The sequence below is a fragment of the Amblyraja radiata genome, chromosome 37, assembly GCF_010909765.2.
Source record: "Amblyraja radiata isolate CabotCenter1 chromosome 37, sAmbRad1.1.pri, whole genome shotgun sequence".
NCBI lineage: Eukaryota > Metazoa > Chordata > Chondrichthyes > Rajiformes > Rajidae > Amblyraja > Amblyraja radiata.
Window position 1 is genome coordinate 14,519,491 of NC_045992.1, and position 23,785 is coordinate 14,543,275.

At 43.8% G+C, this 23,785-nt stretch overlaps 1 protein-coding gene across 1 annotated transcript in view; it reads left to right on the plus strand.

The window, feature by feature from the left end:
* The window catches only part of glud1 (glutamate dehydrogenase 1), a 53,031-nt gene that overhangs the window by 13,677 nt on the left and 15,569 nt on the right, over positions 1-23,785 (plus strand). Inside the window, exons 5-12 of the mRNA XM_033012776.1 lie at positions 4,039-4,218; positions 5,920-6,057; positions 7,848-7,985; positions 11,942-12,022; positions 12,770-12,893; positions 13,873-13,964; positions 18,553-18,615; positions 22,210-23,501. Of these exons, the coding sequence (XP_032868667.1) occupies positions 4,039-4,218; positions 5,920-6,057; positions 7,848-7,985; positions 11,942-12,022; positions 12,770-12,893; positions 13,873-13,964; positions 18,553-18,615; positions 22,210-22,329 (936 nt within the window). The 3' untranslated portion in view covers positions 22,330-23,501. The remainder of the gene's footprint in view (positions 1-4,038; positions 4,219-5,919; positions 6,058-7,847; positions 7,986-11,941; positions 12,023-12,769; positions 12,894-13,872; positions 13,965-18,552; positions 18,616-22,209; positions 23,502-23,785) is intronic.

Genomic DNA, 23,785 nt, shown 5'->3' on the forward strand with positions numbered 1-23,785 from the left:
ATGGTGATGTCGTTCAGTGCAAAATACCCCCTTTTATTAAACACTCAAGTTCAAAACAAATTGGGGACTTCTGCGTGCCAACAAATGTACTGCAGGGGGCTGAAACTTAACGCAAATTAATTGCTGTAGTTTAGTTTAGAGATACAGCGTGTAAGCAGTTCCATCAAGTCCGCACCAACCAGCGATTCCCTGCATATTAACACTGTCCTACACTAGGGACAATCTTTACATTGAAACCAAGCCAATTAACCTTTAGAGTGTGGTAGGAAACTGTAGTTCTCGGGGAAACCCACACAGATCACTGGGGAGAATGTACAGACAAGCACCCATATCTAGGTTCGAACCCGGGCCTTTGGTGTGGTAAGTGGTAGCAACTCTACCACTGTGCCTCCATCCAAAGCCCATATACGAGTATTGCATATATTTGAACACTAAATCTGAGAAATTATGCTTTTTTTTTTGAAGGAATGAATAAAAAAATGGTTGGAATTTTACATGGCCTGCAAAGGTTAGAATGAGGCAAGATTGCATGGCATTTCCTGTTTAGAAGATTGTGGTTTGACTTGAGAATCTTTGGGTACTGAACAAATTCACGAGTAAACAGATATTTAAACACTGGAAATCGAAACAAGGGGTCAATTTCAGAACTAGGCCATTCCAGAGTTGGGGAGAAAGCTTGTTGGGAAAATGTGGGAACAGAAGTCAACAATTTGGCCTCTTGGATGTTCAGCTGTTCATTTAGAAATTTGCAATTACATTTTCCTACATCCCTTAATACTTCAGGCTAATATAAAACCCAAATCTGCTAAAATTATGTTTAAATATGCATTAGATGCATCTTTTGGTTAATCTTCTAATTTGTATTCTATGTAGAATTTGTTTTAATTGTAAAACTAACATTTTCCTTAACACTTATTTAAGCCAACAGTTCTACTTGAATGATCATTCCTTCCAAATTGGAAAGTAATTCAGAATGGAAACTTGCTAAACTCTTGAGGATCTGTATTTTTTCTGATTAAAAAATGCTCAATACTCGTGGCATAGGTGTCAGCGATCCAAGACATCTCGCGCTCACCTGTGCTCATGTCAGGGGCCGGCACATCAATACCAGGTCCTAAGAGGGCAAACACACTCATATGTAGAGAGAAAACCTAGTTGGTTTCCAGTCAATGGCTCCATCAGAATTGGAAAAGTGAGAAAATAAGTTTCAAGTTGTGGGGAATGGGAGGGTTACGAGCCCGTCCCACCTATGCGATTTTTTGCGGCAACTTGCCGGTACCCGTCATAATAATAATAATAATAAATGTTATTTATGGGCGCCTTTCAAGAGTCTCAAGGACACCTTACAAAAATTTAGCAGGTAGAGGAAAAATATAAGGGGAATAAAATAGATAGTAGAGACATGACTAGTACACAAAGTAAAGACAGAATTCAATTCAAAACACAGTATGAGGCAATTAATGCACAGATGAAAAGGGAGGGGGACGTGGGGCTAAGGATAGGCAGAGGTGAAGAGATGGGTCTGGAGGTGGGACTGGAAGATGGTGAGGGACACGGAATTGCGGATCAGTTGGGGGAGGGAGTTCCAGAGCCTGGGAGCTGCCCTGGAGAAGGCTCTGTCCCCAAAACTGCGGAGGTTGGACTTGTGGATGGAGAGGAAACCGGCTGATGTGGATCTGAGGGACCGTGAGGGTTGGTAGGGTGAGAGGAGGTCAGTGAGATATGGGGGGGCCAGATGGTGGAGGGCTTTGTAGGTGAGGATCAGGATTTTGTAGGTGATCCATTGGGAGATGGGAAGCCAGTGAAGTTGTTTGAGGATTGGAGTGATGTGATGCCAGGATTTGGTGTGGGTGATGAGTCGGGTGGCTGCGTTCTGGACCAGTTGGAGTCGGTTGATGTAGGTGGAGCTGATGCCAAGGAGAAGTGAGTTGCAATAGTCCAGTCGGGAGGAGATGAAGGCATGGATGAGTCTTTCAGCAGCGGGAGGTGTGAGAGAGGGTCTGACTTTGGCGATGTTGCGGAGATGAAAGAAGGAGGTTTTAATGACATGGCGGATGTGAGGCTCAAGGGAGAGGGTGGAATCAAAGATCACGCCAAGGTTGCGGGCCTGGGGAGATGGGGAGACAGGCCCGCAACCTGGGGAGTCATAGTCGCAGCAGGTCGCCGAAAATTTCACCGTTGAAAATCCAGCGGCTATCAGAAAAAGGAACGACTCTTTGGGTGACTACTCACGACCACGACCCTGCGACATCGGGGTGACGCCTGCATGGTCGTGAGTAGCCGCCCAAAGAGTCGTACCTTTTTCTGGTCGCCGCTAGATTTTCAACATTTTGATAATCTTCGGCGACCTGCTGCAATGATGACGGGTGCCGGCAATGTCACCGAAAAAAATTGCATAGATGGGACAGGCCCTTTAGAGTAGAGGAAATATCTGTGATGGGGTGCTTGTTGTTGGGGTTGCATGTGTTTCAGCGTTGCCACGCCAAATCTGTATGCTTACTGCCATCTGTATTTATCCAACCCATATTTCCTGCTCTAATCACTGCCCTTAACGGTTGGAACGGGGTGTTTCCCATTCATTTCACTTCTTCCCTTATCCATCAGCTAAATAATATTTAATCCGAGTTGCTGGAAGTGGAAGCTGGAAATTATTGAAGTGAAAGGAATCTTACAACTTGGTTGAGGGTTGGGAAATGTGTGTCTCAATAAATGACGTGATATTTAAGCTTCAATTAAACCAGACACTGTAACGGTTACATTGGTATAGATGTGAATGCTATCAAATGGCAGTTGCTCATCATCCCGCACATTGATAATCTCCAACTCCGTTGGATGAGTACAGCTCAAACAGCTCAGGTAGCTGACACCATCCAAGAGAAAGCAGCTTCCTTGATTAGAATATCACAAACAAGGACCTGCCGTTGCTAGTTTACAATGAAGACAGTGCTAGGAGTTACTCAAGGAACCTGACTTGAAACATCACCTATCCATACAAGAGCCTCGACCGGAAACATGGCTTATCAATGTTCTCCAGGAATGCTGCCTGATCTGCTGAATTACTCCATCACTTTGTGTCCGTTTGTGTATCAACCAGCATCTGCAGTTCCTTATTTCTCCAGAAATGCTGCTTAACCTGCTGAGTAGCTCCGGCACTATGTTTATTTCCTTGATTATCATTCCATCTAGTAGCCTTAGCATTCACTTCTGCCCTTTGGCTGCACGTGTACCATCAGGTACCGCAGTTACTGATACCATCAGGTACCGCAGTTACAGTTACAAATTATACTGCAGTTATTTACCTTGGTTACTTCCAGTGTGAACCAAGGAATGTTTGTAGGGGAAGAGCCAAGAGAACATGGATGACACAGATTGGTGTAAAGACAGCTAATCAGTCTGGAGGTATAAATAGCACAGGAGAAAGGATTAAAAAAAAAGGTGCTGCAACTGCGAGATGGATCACAGCAGTTGTTGGAAATATGAAATGAATGAGCATGCATCAGGCAGCAGCTGTGGAGAGCAATGTTGAATTGCGTTGGAACAGGTTAACAAGTTCTGTTCAGCTTAGAGATACAGCTTGGAAAACGGGCCCTTCGGCCCCACCAGTCCATTGATCACCCACAATTTAAGGACATTATGTACAGAATCCAATTAACCTACAAACCCACACCTATGCTCGGCCCTGCACTGCACCTGAGGCACAGTTACTTTCACAGGTTAAAGTGTTGCATTATTACTCATGAAGAGCATTATTACTAAGTAAATGAGGACCCGATGGTCACAAAATGCTGGAGTAACTCAGCGGGTCAGGCAACATCTCTGGAGATGGTGTCTGACACCTGTGAAGGTCTGACTAAGAAGGGGCATGGGTACAAGGAAGCTCTCCTGGAGTTTAGATGCAAATTTGACTCCTCTTGTCAAAGGGCATCAGCGGAGAGACCAATTTGAAGACCACTCTGCAATGGAGAGGGGCTTTTGTGTGCACATCAACTGTATTGTCTGCGTTTCTTTTAAGTGTGCGTGAACAATTTTCTGTGGCAGGATATAAATGCTCATGCCTGTGTGACTGGAAAACCCATCAGCCAAGGCGGCATCCATGGGCGGATTTCTGCGACAGGACGTGGTGTGTTCCATGGGATTGAAAACTTCATTAATGAAGCATCCTACATGAGTGTCCTTGGAATGACCCCAGGCTTTGGAGACAAAACGTTTGTCATTCAGGTTTGTAGTGGATCATGAACAATGAATTAGCTTTACCTCTTTCAGTTCTACTACTTTCAATATTACTGACCTTTGGGCAAGGCCCTGGAACCATGTGGGGAAAATGTTTAATTGTTTTCATTGTTTTGGCTTTTGCACTCAATATCTTACATGGGTATGTGTCGTATCATTTTGGTAACTAAATTTGTGATCTGAAAGTATCCCCAATTCCTAGATTAATTGCACAAACTCAGCAGTATTGCACACAACATTTGCCATTGTACACTTAGAGCCTCAGTACAAATGATTAAGGGATTGGACAAGCTAGATGCAGGGAATATGTTCCCGATGTTGGGGGAGTCCAGAACCAGTTTAAGAATAAGGGGTATGCCATTTAGAACTGAGATGAGGAAAAACTTTTTCGCCCAGAGAGTTGTGAATTTGTGGAATTCTCCACCTCCGAAGGCTGTGGAGGCCGACTCACTGGATGCATTCAAAAGAGTTAGATAGAGCTAGCGGAATCGAGGGCTAGCGGAATCAAGGGATATGGGGAGAAGGCAGGAACAGGGTACTGATTGTGGATGATCAGCCATGATCATATTGAATGGCTCAAAGGGCCGAATGGCCTACTCCTGCATCTATTTTTTATGTATCCATGTAAATATGTATTCAGATAAAGTAGTAACTAATGGCAAACGCGAATTTCACTTTCAGTAAATTAGTTTCAGATTCTGCAAAGCCAGCTAATCTGGAAAATGCCTATTTATGAGAGGTAATAGATTATTAATTCCCTTAATTCTATGTGCAAATTTGCAAAGAAATGAACAAAATCAAAATCAAATCTACTTTGGCAAATTGTGTGTGTGTGTGTGTGTGTGTGTATCCTAGCCTTACTGGATTATCCAATTGGTCATCTGGAGTAATAAAGAAGAAACCATTGGTTTTCTTCCTACTAACTAATAAACCATCCTAGTTCTTTATATTGAGGGAGTGCAGCGTAGGTTTACAAGGTTAATTCCCAGGATGGCGGGGACTATCATATGCTGAGCGAATGGAGCAGCTGGTCTTGTATACTCTGGAGTTTAGAAGGATGAGGGGATATCTCATTGAAACATATAAGATTGTTAAGGGCTTGGACACGCTAAAGGCAGGAAGCATGTTCCCGATGTTGGGGGAGTCCAGAACCAGGAGCCACAGTTTAAGAATAAGGAGTAAGCCATTTAGAATGGAGACGAGGAAACACTTTTTCTCACGTAGAGTGGTGAGTCTGTGGAATTATCTGACTCGGAGGGCGGTGGAGGCAGGTTCTATGGATGCTTTCAAGAGAGAGCTAGATAGAGCTCTTAAAAATTGCAGAGTCAGGGGATATGGGGAGAAGGCAGGAACGGGGTACTGATTGGGGATGATCAGCCATGATCACATTGAATGGCGGTGCTGGCTTGAAGGGCCAAATGGCCTACTCCTGCACCTATTGTCTGTTGAGTTTTGCGTGTAACAGAGAAGAACAGGTGTTAACTACACCATTTGGGATACTAATTTATAGAACCGTTCCCAAGAAAGATCCACTTGGACAATGAATCAAAAATTTGTGAACAATGGGTGGCTTTCAGAGCCCAAAAAATCATCCTTGGGGAAAGCGCTGAAATTCAATGTTCTTCAAGAGGTTCACATATATTGCCAATGTTGATGATAGCGAGTGTTGTTTTCCATCGTATCACACAGGGGTTTGGTAATGTGGGCATGCACTCCATGAGATACCTTCACCGCTATGGAGCCAAGTGCATAGGTGTTGGTGAGTTGGATGGTTCCATCTGGAATGATGAAGGAATTGATCCCAAGGAACTAGAAGATTACAAACTGGTAAGTAAATATTAAATTAAACTCCACTCTAAATATTCTGCAGGTCAGGCAGCAGACAGTCATAGAGTGATTCAGTGTGGAAAAAGGTCCTTCGGCCCAACTTGCCCGCACCAGCCAACAATGTCCCAGCTACACTAGTCCCACTTGCCTGCGCTTGACCCATATCCTTCCAAACCTGTCCTATCCATGTACCTGTCTAACTGTCTCTTAAATGATGGAATTGTCCCAGCCTCAACTACCTCTTGTAGCTTGTTCCATACACCTACCACCCTTTGTGTGAAAAAGTTATCCCTCGGATTCCTATTAAATCTTTTTCCCTTCACCTTGAATCTATGTCCTCTGGTACTCTGGGCAAGAGACTCTGCATCTACCCAATCTATTCCTCTCATTATTTTGAGTTCAGATTTCCAGTATTTTGTGCTTTTCCTTGTAAATCGTGATGTAGGAAGAGAAAGGGTCAGTGACCATTCTGATGATCTTTCAGATTATTGACCTGAAATGTGAACTTATTTCTCTCTTCATAAATGCTGAATTATGAGTATTTCCTGTAGTTTCAGTTTTGAGTTCAGATTTCCAGTATTTTGTGCTTTTCTTGTAAATACTAAATGTATGCAACATAGAAATATGTACCACATGAAACCGAAGAACTGGTCATTTTCAAAAGACTCACTTTTACTCATTGACAGCCACTTGATTAGTCCTACAGTGTAGAAACAGGCATGTCGGACCAACTTGCCCACACCAGCATGCCCCATCTATACTATCCCCAGCTGCCTGCATTTGGTCCATATCCCTCTAAACCTATCCTATCCATGTACCTGTCTAAATATTTCTTAAATGCTGTGATAGTATCTACCTCCTCCACCAGCTTGTTCCATCCACCCACCACCCTTTGTGTAAAATTGTTATATCATTCCCCCTCACTTTAAACCTATGTTCTCTGATTCTCAATTTCCCCCTCTTTGGGCAAAAAAACTCTGTGTTCACCCGATCTATTCCTCTCATTATCAGCATCTATTTTTAAAAGGCACCTAGCGTTTTTTTACATTAAAGCTTAATGCCTTGAAATAGTAAAGAATATTTTTGTAAGAACCTCCTTTGAACAAAAATGTCATTTTAATAAAAATGAAGGTTTGAATATAGGCTCTAGGAACAACTTCTGGAGATACTTAGTTTTCTAGTCAGTATGCTGGATGTGGGGCTATCACTGTTGAAATGTCACCCATTCCTTCTCTCCAGAGATGCTGCCTGTCCCGCTGAGTTACTACAGCATTTGTGTCTGTCGTGATTGTTTTGAAATAAATGTTGCAAGTGATTTCTATCCCAGCAATGGGATGAGAGTTGAGAGCAGCTGAAGTTTTCCTTGTATAGTTTTAGACATCTGAGCTCCTGGAATTTCCTCATTAAGGGCAGCACAGTGGCACCCCAATAGAGTTGTTGCTTTACAGTGGCAGACACCCAACTTTGATCCCAGGTGCTGTCTGTACGGAGTTTGCACGTTCTCCCTGTGATCACGTGGGTTTCCTCCCACGTCCCAAAGACATGCAGGTCTGTAGGTTAGTTGGCATCTGCAAATGGTCCCTAATGTGTAGGATAAAACTAGTGTGTGGGTGATCGCTGGTCGGCGCAGACTCAGTGGGCCGAAGGGTCTGTTTCCACGCTGTATCTCTAAACTAAATTATAACGTATTAACTTTCATGCCACCAAAAATTGTGAACCAAAATTATTTTGCCAAGCTGCAGTGTGTGAAAGATTTGAACGCTTGTTATCTTGTTGTCTTGTGTACACAGGCAAATGGATCTATTGTTGGATTCCCCAAAGCTCGGCCGTATGAAGGCAATATCCTGGAGTCTGACTGCCACATTCTCATCCCTGCTGCCGGTGAGAAGCAGATGACCAAGAACAATGCATGGAAAGTTAAAGCGAAGGTGAGAAGAAATCTTTCAGTGAAGAGACAATGTTTTTTTTTTTTCCATCCCAATTAAAGCAATATATGATTTGTGCTCGGGTAGACAAAAGTGCTGGAGAAACTCAGCGGGTGCAGCAGCATCTATGGAGCGTAGGAAATAGGCAACGTTTCGGGCCGAAACCCCAAGGGTTTCGGCCCGAAACGTTGCCTATTTCCTACGCTCCATAGATGCTGCTGCACCCGCTGAGTTTCTCCAGCACTTTTGTCGACCTTCTATTTTCCAGCATCTGCAGTTCCTTCTTAAACACTGTGATTGCTGCTCTGTAGGCCATTCATAATAATAATAATAATAATAATAATATATTTTATTGTCATTGCACATAAGCGCAACGAGATTTGGTATGCAGCTTCCATCCGATGTCATAACTTAAATAACTAATAAAATTTATATTTAGATGCCCCGAGAACATGGTTTGTAAAAAGAACATTACAACAGTAAAATAGTCAAAACAGTTCAAGCAGACTTAAGTGCAGATGTGACCATCCGAGGGAGACAGTCCATGGGGGGTGGGGGGCACTCAGCAGGGCCGGCTCAGAGCCGCTATAGCTCTGGAAATGAAGCTGGTCCTGAGTCTGGAGGTTCGGGCGTAGAAGGCCTTGTAACGTCTGCCGGAGGGAAGTAGTTCGAACAGTCCATTACAAGGGTGTGAGGAGTCTTTATGGATGCTGACGGCCTTCCTGAGGCACCGTGTGTGGTAGATGCTGGTAGCTGTGTCCCAATAATCTTCTGCGCTCTGTTTGACGACGCGCTGAAGAGCTCTCCTCTCACGCTCATTCACCATTAGCCCATTGCATCTTCGCCCAGTATAGAGAAACAATAGCATCTTCACCAAATGGTGACCAAAACATTAATACATCCTTGGTACACAAAATTGCTGGGGAAACTCAGCGGGTGCAGCAGCATCTATGGAGCGAAGGAAATAGGCGACGTTTCGGGCCGAAACCCTTCTTCAGACTGATGGGGGGTGGGGGGGGGGGGGAAAGAAAGAAGGAAAAGGGAGGAGGAGGAGGAGCCCGAGGGCGGGCGGATGGGAGGGTGGGAGGAGACAGCTAGAGGGTGAAGGAAGGGGAGGAGACAGCACAGGCTAGCCAAATTGGGGGAATTCAATGTTGATGCCATAAGGACGCAAGGACCCCAGACGGAATATGAGGTGCTGTTCCTCCAATTTCCGCTGTTGCTCACTCTGGCAATGGAGGAGACCCAGGACAGAGAGGTCGGATTGGGAATGGGAGGGGGAGTTGAAGTGCTGAGCCACCGGGAGGTCAGGTAGGTTATTGCGGACTGAGCGGAGGTGTTCGGCGAAACGGTCGCCCAACCTACGCTTGGTCTCACCGATGTAAATCAGCTGACATCTAGAGCAGCGGATGCAGTAGATGAGGTTGGAGGAGATACAGGTGAACCTTTGTCGCACCTGGAACGACTGCTTGGGACCTTGAATGGAGTCGAGGGGGGAGGTGAAGGGACAGGTGTTGCATTTCTTGCGGTTGCAACGGAAAGTGCCCGGGGAGGGGGTGGTGCGGGAGGGAAGGGAAGAATTGACGAGGGAGTTGCGGAGGGAGCGGTCTTTGCGGAAGGCAGACATGGGGGGAGATGGGAAGATGTGGCGAGTGGTGGGGTCACGTTGGAGGTGGCGGAAATGGCGGAGGATTATGTGTTGTATTTGCCGGCTGGTGGGGTGAAAGGTGAGGACCAGAGGGACTCTGCCCTTGTTGCGTGTGCGGGGATGGGGAGAGAGAGCAGTGTTACGGGGTATGGATGAGACCCTGGTGTGAGCCTCATCTATGGTGGCGGAGGGGAACCCCCGTTCCCTGAAGAACGAGGACATTTCCGATGCCCTGGTATGAAATGTCTCATCCTGGGAACAGATGCGGCGTAAGCGGAGGAATTGGGAGTAGGGGATGGAGTCTTTACAGGGGGCAGGGTGGGAAGACGTGTAGTCGAGATAGCCATGTGAGTCAGTGGGTTTGTAATGTATGTCGGTCAGGAGTCTGTCCCCTGCGATGGAGATGGTGAGGTCAAGGAATGGTAGGGAAGTGTCGGAAGAAGGGTTTCGGCCCGAAACGTCGCCTATTTCCTTCGCTCCATAGATGCTGCTGCACCCGCTGAGTTTCCCCAGCAATTTTGTGTACCTTCGATATTCCAGCATCTGCAGTTCCCTTTTGAACACATTAATACATCCTTGCTTAGTTTAGAAATTTACAGTTTATATTAGTAAATTAAAATCCAGCATAATTCAGAATCTCATCAGTGGAGATACTGAATGGACTCTTGCTGTGCTTGGAAGTGAAGTGATGCAATTCAAGCAGATACACTGAGGTTTGTTGATATAACCGATGGCTGTTTTCAATTTTCAAGCTGACGACTGTTAAAATTACCACCTTCCCGATGTTAGGAGTGAAATGAGAGTGTGACCAAGGTGATGTTGGTCCTTGATGATGCCGGCTGCCTTTTTGCAGCAGTGCCTCTTATAGATCCCTTCGATAGTGGGGAGGTCAGTGCCTGTGATGGAACTGGCAGTTCCTTCCACTATCCTTCGTTCTCAGTTTCGATTTAACTTTTATAGATTGCATCATCCTGGACTGACCCATATTTTCACATTTGGCCGAGGCTTATGGGGATCAAGAAAGAAAATGACTTGAAAGCCAGAAAGCAGATCAGTTCCTTGTCTAGCAAAGAACGTTATAAAGTCTGAAGAAGGGTTTTGGCCCGAAACGTTGCCTATTTCCTTCGCTCCAGTAGATGCTGCTGCACCCGCTGAGTTTCTCCAGCACTTTCTCCAGCATTTATAACCAACGTTATAAAACAAACCTTTACTAAAGCTTATGTTAGTAGATGGTCAAAGACATTGTCGAGGTGGTAGGTTTTGAGACATTTTTTAGAGAGAGGGGGTGGTAACAGGCCCTTCAGCCCACCAAGTGCCAATGATGACCAGCGATCACCCGGACACTAGTTCCAATTGATACCTTGAAGCCAGTCAACCTACAAACCCGCACGTCTTTGGGATGTGGGAGGAAACCGGTGCACCACTGGCGAAAACTCACGCGGTGACAGGGAGAATGTACAAACTCCGTACAGACAGCAGCCCCATAGTCAGGATTGAACTGGGGTGTTTGGCGCTGTGAGGTAGCAGCTCTACCGCCACGCCACCGTGCCCCCCCTACATGTCTTCAGTGAAGAGAGGGAAGAGGGAATGTGATTTGGGGAATTGTAGAGATTAGGCAGTTGGAAGCAATCGCTCAACAATTAGAAATATATAAAGAATTGCCCAAGGCTGGAATTAAAATCCTTTTATTCTGAGGCTGTGCATTCTAGTTGTAGATCATCCACTATTGGAAACATCCTCACCGCATCCACTCTATCTAGGCCTTTCAGAATTCGGCCGGTTTCAATGAGAACCCGCTCATCCTTTTAAACTCTTGTGTGTACAGGCCCAGAGCCATCAAACACTCCTCGTATATTAACCCAGTCATCTCTGGGACTGTTTTTGCTTCTGTCTCTTGGGAGATTTATCACAGACACTCTCTGATACCACCAGTTTTTAAAAAACATGCGCTTTCTGTCCAAATTTTATCCTTCCCTCTGTCATAAGAGTCCTTGTGTGCAAGAACAGGTGAACTGGAAGTTATCTTACCTGACTGTCATCTTGCTTTACTCCTTTTCCAGCATGTGCCATGTAACGACCATTGAGATAATCGAAGACATTAAATTTATCTTAACATTTGTCACTCTCCTGATAATGTGACCAGTATTGCTAGTGTTGTGGGCCAAGGAGTGCACATGAGAACAGAATTGAAGAAGCTTGAAGATCTGAGCTTGAGGGACAGCACTTTTGAAGAAAGGAGCTGCGGTCACAGCGGAAAGGAAGGAAATCAATAGCTTTTCATTTGTAACAATTCCAATCATTTACTTTCCAGATTATTGCCGAGGGTGCCAATGGGCCAATGACTCCAGAAGCTGACAAGATCTTCATGGAAAGGAACATCATGGTTATTCCAGTGAGTTGTGGCCTGGCTTTCTGTTTCATGCTCGTGGCTACTGACTTGGTTTGTTAATGGCTGCTGATTTGTAGTGATCTATTCGGCAGTGACCTTTTAGTTATTTTCTTGTTTTGCTTGCAGTGAGCTCCCTGTGACTTTTGTGTTGGTCAGCACAATTGGGTGGATTTCTGTGGCTTGATATGGAGATATTTTGAGTTGACTTCCCTTTGAAATTAAAATTCCACTCTCTTCCCTTGAGTAATGATGATATTAATTTTAGGAAAAATTCACAAACTAAGTGAGAAAAAACTGTTTTTGTTTGTCGTGTGAAACAGGCTCCAGTAGCAGATTAGTGCCATGTTTTTTTTTTTAAGTGCCTTATTCTCCATAAGACACAGGAGCAGAAATAGGCCCAACAGTTCTGCTCCATGTGGACACTCATAAATGAATGAAGCCAACACAGTACAAGTACCTGCCTTTTTCCTACTGGGCTCTTTTGCATTTTAATGCCACTTTTCCTCAAAGGTATCTACTGAAATTATTTAATTTAATTTGTGTTTTTGGTCTAATCTCCCGAATGAGAGCAGGAAGCAGTGTGAGCAGTGATGTCTAGCTGGTAGCAATTAATCCCCTGCCTTTCCCTATGCAGAATTTGGGAATAAGATCTTGAGAGACAAATGTACTAGAGGTTGGTGCTTCGGCCCAGCGCCATCTGGGTATTGCGATTCACATCTCCGCAACCATTTTTTCCCCCTCCGTCTGCAGGATCTATACTTGAATGCTGGTGGTGTCACTGTTTCCTACTTTGAGTGGCTGAAAAATTTGAATCATGTCAGCTATGGCCGGCTGACCTTCAAATATGAGAGCGACTCCAACTACCACCTGCTAAGTAAGTGATGCTTGTGTGAATTTACGAGCACAGCGCTGAAGGTCACTACCGCGGTGAGCAGCGAAAGTGGTCTCATGATTTTTAGAATGGATTGCCGTTTATTTTGCTGTGCTGCTAAAATGGTGTTGCAAGCCTTCAATTGGGCAGAGGAAGAACTATAAGGGGTGGGGCGTGGCGTGGGAGGGGGGGTATGGGAGGCATGGTGGGCGGGTGGGGCGGTGGTTGGGAGTGGGGATGTACATGGAACAGCCGATGTTGGTTTGCATAAAAAAGACACAGTGCTAGAGTAACTAAGTGGACATATCATTTGGCTAAGGTGCTCGCAGCCTAAATCCTATTTAGATTCCCATTCTCATTAGTATTGGAGGTTGGAAACTGAAGACTTCAATTTTAGACATCGAGATTGAATCCTTTCTGAACGAAAGTAGTAATGTCTGCTGTGAAGGAGTCATATTTGAGGAGTCTCTGTCTTGAAACCTTTCTCCAATTATCTTGGTTATAATCCAGCAGAGAAAATAATTACATTTGTCGAGGGTTCTAGTTGGGTCATTATGAAAGTACAGTTTCAGGCTTGGTGTCTTTGTGAAGCTTTTTTTCAGCTTTTATCCCAGGTTGGGAACCCTTGATCTAGAAGATAGACACAACCTGGTGGAGTAACTCATTGGGTCAGGCAGCATATCTGGAGAAAACGAATAGGTGAAGATTGGTGTCAGAACAATACTTTGGACTCAATTCTCAGTATGTATTCGTCTGAAGATGGGTTCCTACCCAAAATATCATCTGTTCCTTTTCTCTCCAGTTGCTGCTTGACCTACTGAGTTACTCCAGCAATTTGTATCTACGGTATGAACCAGCATCTGCAGTTCCTTCCGACACACTTGGCATCATCCTGCTTTGGATAAAAGGAAATTGCTGTCACGCGGTAGATGCCAGATATTTACAACTGAGTTTTGACTTTGATACTTTCTTTACCCCTCAGTGTCCGTCCAGGAAAGCTTGGAGAGGAAGTTTGGCAAGCATGGTGGCACAATACCAGTTGTCCCTACAGCGGAATTCCAAGCCAGAATAGCGGTGAGTCTTTGGGACTTGTTCCCTCTTCACCCAAACCTCCAGCCATGTCCCCGAATCCAATGGACAGCAAAACCGATGAATTTAAGTCCTTTTTACACTGGGTAAATGGAGCAAGCTGCCAGAGGAAACAGAGATGGATACAATTATAATGTTTAAAAGGCGTTTGGACAGGTAGTTTGATAGGAAAAATGATTGGGGACCAAATGTTGTCAAATGGGACTAAGTCTGGAAGACTCCTTGTCCGGCATGAACGAGTTAAGCTGAAGAACCTGTGTTTGTGCTGTATAATTCAGACCTTTAATGTCCTGGTTTAACCACAAATACATACTGAGAGTTGGGAACATAATCCTGAATATAATTTTGAATGCAAATCGGGTCAAATGTAGACTAACTGAATGAAAATTAAAAATATAAACAAAACAAGGAACTACAGATTCTGGTTTATACAGAATGGCCCAGTTCTGGAGTTACTCAGTGGACAGCCAGCATGTCTGGAGGACATGGATAGGTGACATTTTGGGTTGCGACCCTTCTTCAGGCCCTGAAGAATGGTCACGACCTGAATCGTCACCTAACCATGTCCTCCAGAAATGCTGCCTGACCTGCAGGGCCCCTCCAGCACTCTGTCTTTTGCTCAAGTCTTTCGTGGTCTTATTTACATTAAAAAAAGGACACAGTACTGAAGGAACTCAGCAGGTCAGGCAGCATCTATGGAGGCAATGGTGAGACGACGTTTCGGGTCAGGAAAGATCCCGACTGACCTGAAACTCTGTCCATTCCCTCCACATATGCTGCCTGACCTGCTGAGTTCTTCCAACACTTTGTTTATTTTTGCTCTAAATTCCAGCATCTGCGGTCACTTGTGTGTCTGCCTGGGAAGATTTGTTCTCTGTTGATGCTGCAGGTTTTACCTGCCAGAGCGATGGAATTGGTCACATCGAAGATGTGAAATGCTGTGAACCATAAAGTTGTGTTCGGAAAAAGTGCCATCGTGAAAATGACACGGCAAAGAATGCGTGTTGAAAGCAGCATGTTATTGCTAACTTATCCAATTTATTCCTATACTAAAATAGTTTAGAGTTATGTGGAAGTAATGTGTTTCAGGTTGGGTTGCTATCGAAGGCAAGTGTGTCAGTTTTTATTGGGTGTGTTAATAACAGGCTTACGATTCCGCACCTTTCTGAACATAATCCTGTCATGGTTACTAACTACTTTTCATTATGTTGCAAGATTTAGTATCCATAATATGTTTGGATTTTTGGTTCCTGTTCACCTATTTTCTTACAGATACTGCGCACATTGTTGTATAGGCAATTTTTTAAAAAAAACCCCCATTATGGTCGGGGAATGTTAAATGCCTAAAAAAAAAATCCCCATTATGGTCGGGGAATGTTAAATGCCTAAAGAGGTTTGCATGAATTATAACAATGCAGGTAATATCACCTGAAAATTAAGATGAATTTTTACATTTGTTTTTAATATTTTGCGCCATTGAATGAGACCATTCAGCCCATTGAGTCCATGCTGGCTCTTGGAGCAATCCCATTCCGCCACATTCCCCTGCAACCTATACTTCCCACTGCCCATAAATTCCACCAAGCTTCTCTTACCACCCACTGAGGATAATATTCTGCAGCCGAAATAACCCAGCACAATGTCTTTGGGGTTCAGATAGACTCAAAATGCTGGAGTAACTCAGCTGGTCAGTCAGCATCTCTGGAGAAAAGGAATAGGTGATGTTTCGAGTTGAGACGCTTCTTCAGAATTTGATCCGAAGCGTCACCTATTCCTTTTCTCCAGAGATGCTGTCTGACCCGCTGAGTTACTTCAGCATTTTGTGTCCATCTTTGGTGAAACCAGCATCTGCAGTTCCCTCCTACATGTCTTTGGGATGTAAGTCAAGTTTATCAAGTCGAGTTTATTAGTCACATACACATACGAGATGTGCAGTGAATGAAAAGTGGCAATGCTCGCGGACTTTGTGCAAAAAGACAAACAAACAAACAACCAAACAAACTACAAACAGAATGTAATAGAATCACATATTCTTTTTCATATTAAATATTGTGGGCGGAAGGAAAAAGGGGGAAAAAAACAACAATGTAGGTGGAAACAGGCGCACCCGGGGCAAACCCTCAGAACAATGGGCGCATGAGCAAACCATTATTCTCTCAGGATTAAAAGTTGGTTTCAAACAGCAGGGAAAAAGTGGATGCCATTGAAAACGGAGAATGATCTGCAAGGGCGGCAAAGGTCACTTGGAGAAGGCAGGAGAATGGGGTTGAGAGAGAAAAACAGATCTGCTATGCTTGGACGATGGAACAGGCCCAATGGGCCGAATGGCCTAATTCTGCTCCTATGTCCTATGGGTAGAATAAAGGAAATATATCTGATGGGATGAGACCAAATGGATTAGTGGGGCATTTCCAAGCACTTTATGCTTTTAGATGTTAATAGTGAGGCTGTCGGAGATGTCTACCAGACAACAGGAATGGAATAAAACAAATCAGCCAAATAGATGACGGTCTGATGCAGAAAGAGCGAGTTATCTAAAATGAGGAACTTGATATTGAGCCGCTACAGCCGCAGTGTGTCCAGGTGGAAGATGGTATTGTTCATCAGACTTGCACTGGCCCGTATAACATTGTGTCTTTGGGACTGAGCTGCTGCCTTGAATCTTTGCCAGCTTTTTGTGTTGCCCATTGTGGGAACTCTGCCTCAGTCTTTCTCTGGTCGAGGCAGGAGTTCCCACGAGAGTAACACAAAGTCTGCGAAGACTTAAGACGACATTCGGTAAATTGCTTTATCTTCTGATAAAATGTGCAGAATTTTTACCTTATTGAAAATATTTCCAAGGGCAACTGGTTCACCGATAGATTATGCATAGTTTTCCATATTATTTAGAAGCCCATCTCCTCATTTAATTTTGAACTGGAAGCAGTGGTGGAACTGATATGTCAAGATCGATTTAACATTATTAAAGTTCTTGGGCAATAAACATTACATCGAGTGATACCCGCCATTCTCTTTTCCTATTGATGGGATCGTCAGTCTTATGTAAAATTTGAATGACTCAGGAATGGGATAATTATCCTTTAAAAACTGTATTATCTTATTTAGTGAGCCACAGTATTGCTGTGATTCCATTCAATAATCTTTAAGAGAGCATTGTAAATCTGCAGAGAAGAATGACTTCACTGCCTCCTGTTCTGAAAAAGTATCCACTAAAATAAAGTCCCAGATAGAACAATGAAATTCTTACCAAATTCACACCAAATCCTGGCATCACATCACTCCAGTCCTCAAACAACTTCACTGGCTTCCCATCTCCCACCGGATCACCTACAAAATCCTGGTCCTCACCTACAAAGCCCTCCACCATCCTACCCCCCCATATCTCACTGACCTCCTCTCCCCCTACCAACCCTCACGGTCCCTCAGATCCACATCAGCCGGTCTCCTCTCCATCCACAAGTCCAACCTCCGCAGTTTTGGGGACAGAGCCTTCTCCAGGGCAGCTCCCAGGCTCTGGAACTCCCTGCCCCAACTGATCCGCAATTCCGTGTCCCTCACCATCTTCCAGTCCCGCCTCAAGACCCATCTCTTCACCTCTGCCTATCCTTAGCCCCACGTCCCCCTCCCTTTTCATCTGTGCTTGAATTGCCTCATATTGTGTTTTGAATTGAATTCTGCCTTTAATTTGTGTACTAGTCATGTCTCTACTATTTATTTCACTCCCCTTGCATGTTTTTCCTCTACTTGCTAAATTTTTGTAAGGTGTCCTTGAGACTCTTGAAAGGCGCCCATAAATAAAATTTATTATTATTACTTGCTGCAGCACAACAGAATATGTAAACATAGTACACTGTAGACTATATAATAAACGAGAAAAAAAGTTGGGTCCCACATGTGTCCCACATAGGACTTCAGCACAACAGAATTATAGAAGGCATCAATACGGAACAGATCAGTGTGGCCATATACCATTGTATAAATTTATACACACATGAATAAATAAAACAGATAAAGTGTGTGTATATATATATTGTATATATGTCTGTGTGTGTGTACATACATACATATACATACGAGAGTACAAACTACAATAATAACAATAACAATATATGTAGTTCAGAGCTTAATGGAAGTTGTGGTAGAAAAACAATAAATGAATTGTAACTGAAAATGTTTAAAGTCTTGGTGGGGGAAAAAAGCAATGCTTCAATACAAATCTCATGATTTGATACCATGCAAGACTCGAGGCCTAAAACATAGTTTGAAAATAAATTGATTTTTAGTGGCATTTTCTACCTCCCAATTTTGAAACACGCAGGTGAACTCTCGGTCTCCTAGTCTGAGAATGCGGCGATACCCATTTTAACGAGAACATCTTGACTCCTGATTAAAACTAAAATGTCAGTAAATAAGGGGCATGGGAGCGAGAAACATTGAAGCGAAACATCAACAACCTTTTCATCGGGTTTGGAAAAGGCTAGAGACACAGAAATAATATTTTAATTTGTTCTGACTGACTATTTCATAAACTGTACATTTCCTTACGCCGGTTCTGCCTATTATTTTTTAATAGGGTGCCTCTGAGAAGGATATTGTCCACTCTGGTCTTGCATACACCATGGAGCGCTCAGCAAAGGTATGTACAAGGGGAAGGTGTTGTATAGATTAATGTAGGACAGTGGGTATGCTTTATGGTTTGAGTATTGTGTGACAACAGTGGCCTCTTCTACCATTATTGTTTTGTTCACAATGAAGCCTGGAATTATTCAAACTACCTTGATTTCGGCATTTAATTTAGAAAAAAAATTGCTTTTGTGTTTGATCGTGGCTTTGTGGATCCTAAAATGCTCCACGGTTAATCGTGGACTTCTCGAAAATTGTTAAATAGGGCAATATGGCCACTATTTTGCACACAGGAATTCAAATAACTACAAAGGGAAGGATGAGTGAAGTTGAAGGGTGGATATTACTCAAGTGACTGATTACTCCCCTCTTAAAATGAACCATGCAATCTTTTGCAGTCGCTTGAATTGGAGAGTGGAATCTCCATTACAAAGAATGGTTCAAAATATACAGTGCAGAATTACACCAGTCAGTCCAACCTCTCATTTAGCACTATTGCCATAATCCCTTAATACCTCTAATCCCTTCCTCGTGTGTTCATTTAGTTTTCCTTCAAATGCAACTGATTGATTCCCTTGAGATAACATGGTACGAGCAAGCGCCATCTGCAGTTGAGGAAAATTTTTTCTTCTAAATCCCATATTTGATTTCTTGACTGCTTTCCAATATTGATGGCTGCACTGTCACCACGTTGAAACATGCTGACCATGCCTCTTATCAAGTCATACACTGGCCAACATGTCCCAGCTATACTAGACCCACCCGCCTGTGTTCCTTTATTCCTGTGGCCCATATTCCTTTAAACCTGTCCTATCCATGTACCTGTCTAACTGTTTCTTAAATGTTGGGATAGTCCCTGCCTCAACTACCCCTCCAATTTCTATTAATTTTTTTCCTCATCTTAAACCTATACCCTCTGGTTCTCGATTCACCTACTCTGGTAAAGAGACGGTGTGCATCTACTCGATCTATTCCTCTCATGATATTATACACTTTAAGATTGCCCATCATCCTCCTGTGCTCCACGGAATAAAGACCCAGCCTACTCAACCTCTTACTGTAGCTCAGACCCTCATTTCCTGGCAACATCCTCGTAAATCTTTGAGGTTATCCATCCTTTGCTCTCAAAGGAAACAACCTTTTCATCCTCTCTTGAAAGATATAAACTTGCATGCCCCTTAATAACACAATGATCAGTCCTGTTTAATGTGACATTTAACATGGGTTAGTAAAGGTTTTATTCTGATTCTTGATTCTGGGCTTCAAAAATGTGAATAGTTTTGTTCTTACTAATTCACATTTCTATTTATAGTGGTTTGCATATTTGCTGTTGCTCATTTTCACACTTATTGAGTAATGCTGTTTTTTTTACTAGTTTTAAATATCTAATGTTTCGACTTGGATGCAAGTGTTAGCATTGTGGCAAGATACTATACCTTGCAGAAGTCGAAATTCACAGCAAAATATTTTATGCCATTCAGGAAATATATTAATGTCGATAATTAATTTAAAAAAAAAAAAAAAATTGGGATCTTCTGACCACCAATTTTGTCCCTACCTTTCTACTTTCTACCTTATAGTGCACTGGTTATTCAACAGTTGTTAAGTGATATGATTAAGGTTAGAATTTGTACTGCACACTCTGAACCGAGCCTTAACCCAAACATCCCCTGCCTCAAAGGCACAAGTGCTAGTTTTATCACAGCTCTTCCTTTTGTCACTGAGGGAGCTGGCAAGCAGAAACCATGTACGGGAATGCAATGGGGAATTTGTAATGCCTGACTTTATTGACATGCAAAACCACCAGTCCTCTTTTGTTTAATAAAAGCGTGACGTAGGTGATCCAACGACCAGGCCCGCAACCTGAAATTCTTGCTTTTATTAACATGCACATTACACCTTTGCACCTGCCTTTATTGAGATGTATTCCTGGGAGGGAGCATCAGGACTTTGATGCAATGGCAATAAAATGTGATCAGTATACTGTCAAGATAGTGTGCGTGTGTGTGTGGCTTGAAGGAAGCATGCAGATGTCCCCACGCCCCTGCAGCCCCTGTCCTATGCAGTAGTGGTTGCAAATTCAACGTTTAGTGCTGACATGCTGCTGCAGTGTATTTTGTGTTATCATAATTGACTGAGTGCCAATAAAGCAAGACTTTTTGGTTGCGTGATATTGAGTTGCATGAGGCTGGAGCTGCACCCGTCAAGCTTGCCATCTGCCTCCCTGTAAATGGCGGGAAGGTGCTGGAGAATCCTAAAATTGTCAGAGTACCCAGATTATGCCCTATATTTTTAGCCATGGCATTGATATAGCTGGTGCAGTTGTTGTGGGCCAGTAGTGTCCCTCAAGAATATTGGCAGTGGAGGATTTTGTGTTATTAGGGTCATTGCGTATTGAGGGGAGTTGGACAGAGTCTCTCTGTGGAGGTCATTGGCCAAAATGTTGGTGATATAGATGTTGCTTTCTGTAAGGTCTGAAGAAGGGTCTCGGCCCGAAACGTCACCCATTCCTTCCAGAGATGCTGCCTGTCCCGCTGAGTTACTCCGGCATCTTGTGTCTAACTTCTGTTGCCTTCTCAGCCCAAGCTGGATGTTGTCCAAGCCTGAATGCTTCCTTGGCAAATAGATATGATTTTTTTGCAAAGGTGCGAATGCCATCGTCAGTAGTCATTGCCAATTCTGATCTTGCGACTGACTGAAAGTCAGTGATGCAGCTGATCGTGGTTGTGCCTGGGACACTTCGCTGAAGACCACTAGCACTGTTATCTGGGGCCAAGATTATTGATTTCAAGCAGTCACATCTGTCATCTTCTGTTGGCTGAAACTGCAGCCAGTGGAGAATTTCTATTTGATTTTTACGTACAGAAATGTACTGGAAATGCTTAATGCAATTGTCAACTGATGTAAAGGGCAGTTGCACTTGCCTTGGGACTTGCTCTTTAATCCATGTATGGAATCTATGCGACTAGAATTTGGGTGGCGCTGCGGTAGAGTTGTTACCCTAGAGCACCAGAGAACCAGGTTTGATCATGACTATGGGTGCTGTCTGTATGGAGTTTGTACGTTCTCCCTGTGACCGTGTGGGTTCTCTTTGGGTGCTCCGGTTTCCCCCCCACACTCAAGGCAAGCGGGTTTGTAGGTTAATTGGTTTTGGAAAAATTGTAAATTCTCCCAAGTGTGTGGGGTAGTGCTAGAGTATGGGGCAATCGCTGGTCAGCATGTACTCGGTGTGCCTGTTTGCACGCTGTATGTCTGAAGAATTTATCCTGCCCCTCCTCTCTTCCAGCTTCTTTCCCAACCTCTGCAATCAGTCAGAAGAGTCCTGACCCGACACGTCACATATCAGGGATACTCCCTGACCTGTTAAATTACTCCAGTACTTCATGCCCTTTTTTGGATTGCATTCAGTGTGGCTGTCGTGATTGAATAACAAGGGACGGCACGCGTCTCGTGATCGAGGGGCAGGAGGAATACCTGGCTGTTGGGCGATGATCCAGTCTTAGTTCTGGAGACACATGCCAATGGCAGGAGTGGGTGGGGGGGGGGGGGGGGGAATTGAAGAAGAGCGTGTACATTCATTGCTAACGTGTTTTATGTTTCCTCACAGCAAATAATGCGCACAGCGACTAAATATAACCTGGGCCTGGATTTGAGAACAGCTGCCTATGTCAATGCCATTGAGAAAGTCTTCAAAGTGTATAACGAAGCTGGACTGACCTTCACATAGGGTGGATGCCACCCGTCCTCATCGAACCCTGCTTCCGCTCTCCCAGCCTGACATATCAAACGTTTGCATATGTCTCGTTGCTTTTTATTTTTCCTTTTTGCCTTTTAAACCATTGGAACACTAATTCTCCAATAGAAGCTGCCAGAATTAGTCAATAGCTTGATTAATCAATTAATGTAACCCAGGTATCATAATTAAGGCTTACAGAAAATTTTCACTATCTCACACTGCTGGCAAGTGGGAGCCATGTTACATTTACTGAACAAGGATTGTTATTTTCCTTTGTGGCATCCAACTAGCCAACAGAATCTCTCTGCAGGTTCATTTACGGCAACTAAAAATCTTACCGATGAGGGTGTGAACCCATTGTGTTCTGGAGACGCTATCTTTCTGCAGATAATCCCCTCCTCGGGTGGATTTCACCACACGTTTGGCATCCCACCTTCTGCATTCGACTCTTGCAAAGATCTTCAAGTCATTGGTAGCACACCTTCCACAGTAGCACCAGAACCCAATGTGTACGGAGGAGCTGAACAATATTGTTTGTGTGCAGCAGTATTTGCACAGATCGGTTTTTAAAAATTGTATACTAATAATTGATATTTAGCCAGAATTATTTTTATAATTAGCTAGGTGGTAATGACGCAACAATTGGCTGGTGTCGCTGGGTTTATAAGAACTAGAATAGGCTGGGTTCCCCATCCCAATTGTGCATTGGTCCTGTTGTAAAGGTTGCCCCTTGACTTTAGCTGGTTTGGGTTACAATCCATTGTGGTGCTTGGATTAGCTTGCTAACAATTGGAGATGTGCGTTATAAGAGCAGCAATTCCAACAGCTTGGGTTTCCATAAATTGGTCATTTCGGGCAAGTTGGCTGACAGGAGGAGAATGTACCAAGTAATATTGTAAGATTAAGGATCAGATTGTTTATAATACTGCTGACACATATTGAAGGTGAATAATAGCAAGTCCATTACAAAGTTGCCTTGAGAAAGGGAACCCAGCCAAAGTGGACCCATGAGCAGAGATGGGAAGTTGTACAAATATGTACAGGGAGCTGATTCCCAGGTTAGAACTTCCTTATCTGCCTTGATTTTCTTATGCTCCTGTCCCACTTAGGAAACCTGAACGGAAACCTCTGGAGACTTTGTGCCCCACCCAAGGTTTCCGGAGGTTGCAGGTGGTTGCAGGAGGTTACAGGTAGTGGAAGCAGGTAGGGAGACTGACAAAAACCTCCGGGAACCGCACGGAAACCTTGGGTGGGGTGCAAAGTGTCCAGAGGTTTCCGTTCAGGTTGTCTACGTTGTACAGGGGCATCACACTTTCCTGCATCCCCTGTGGAAAATATGCCGTCTCCGTTTATTTTCCACCAGTGTCACAGTGCAGCCACTTTGTGCTGCTTTTTTGCAGCTGATGTTTGCGTCCTCTGGGGAGTGGGCTGTCAGTGACTCTGCAGT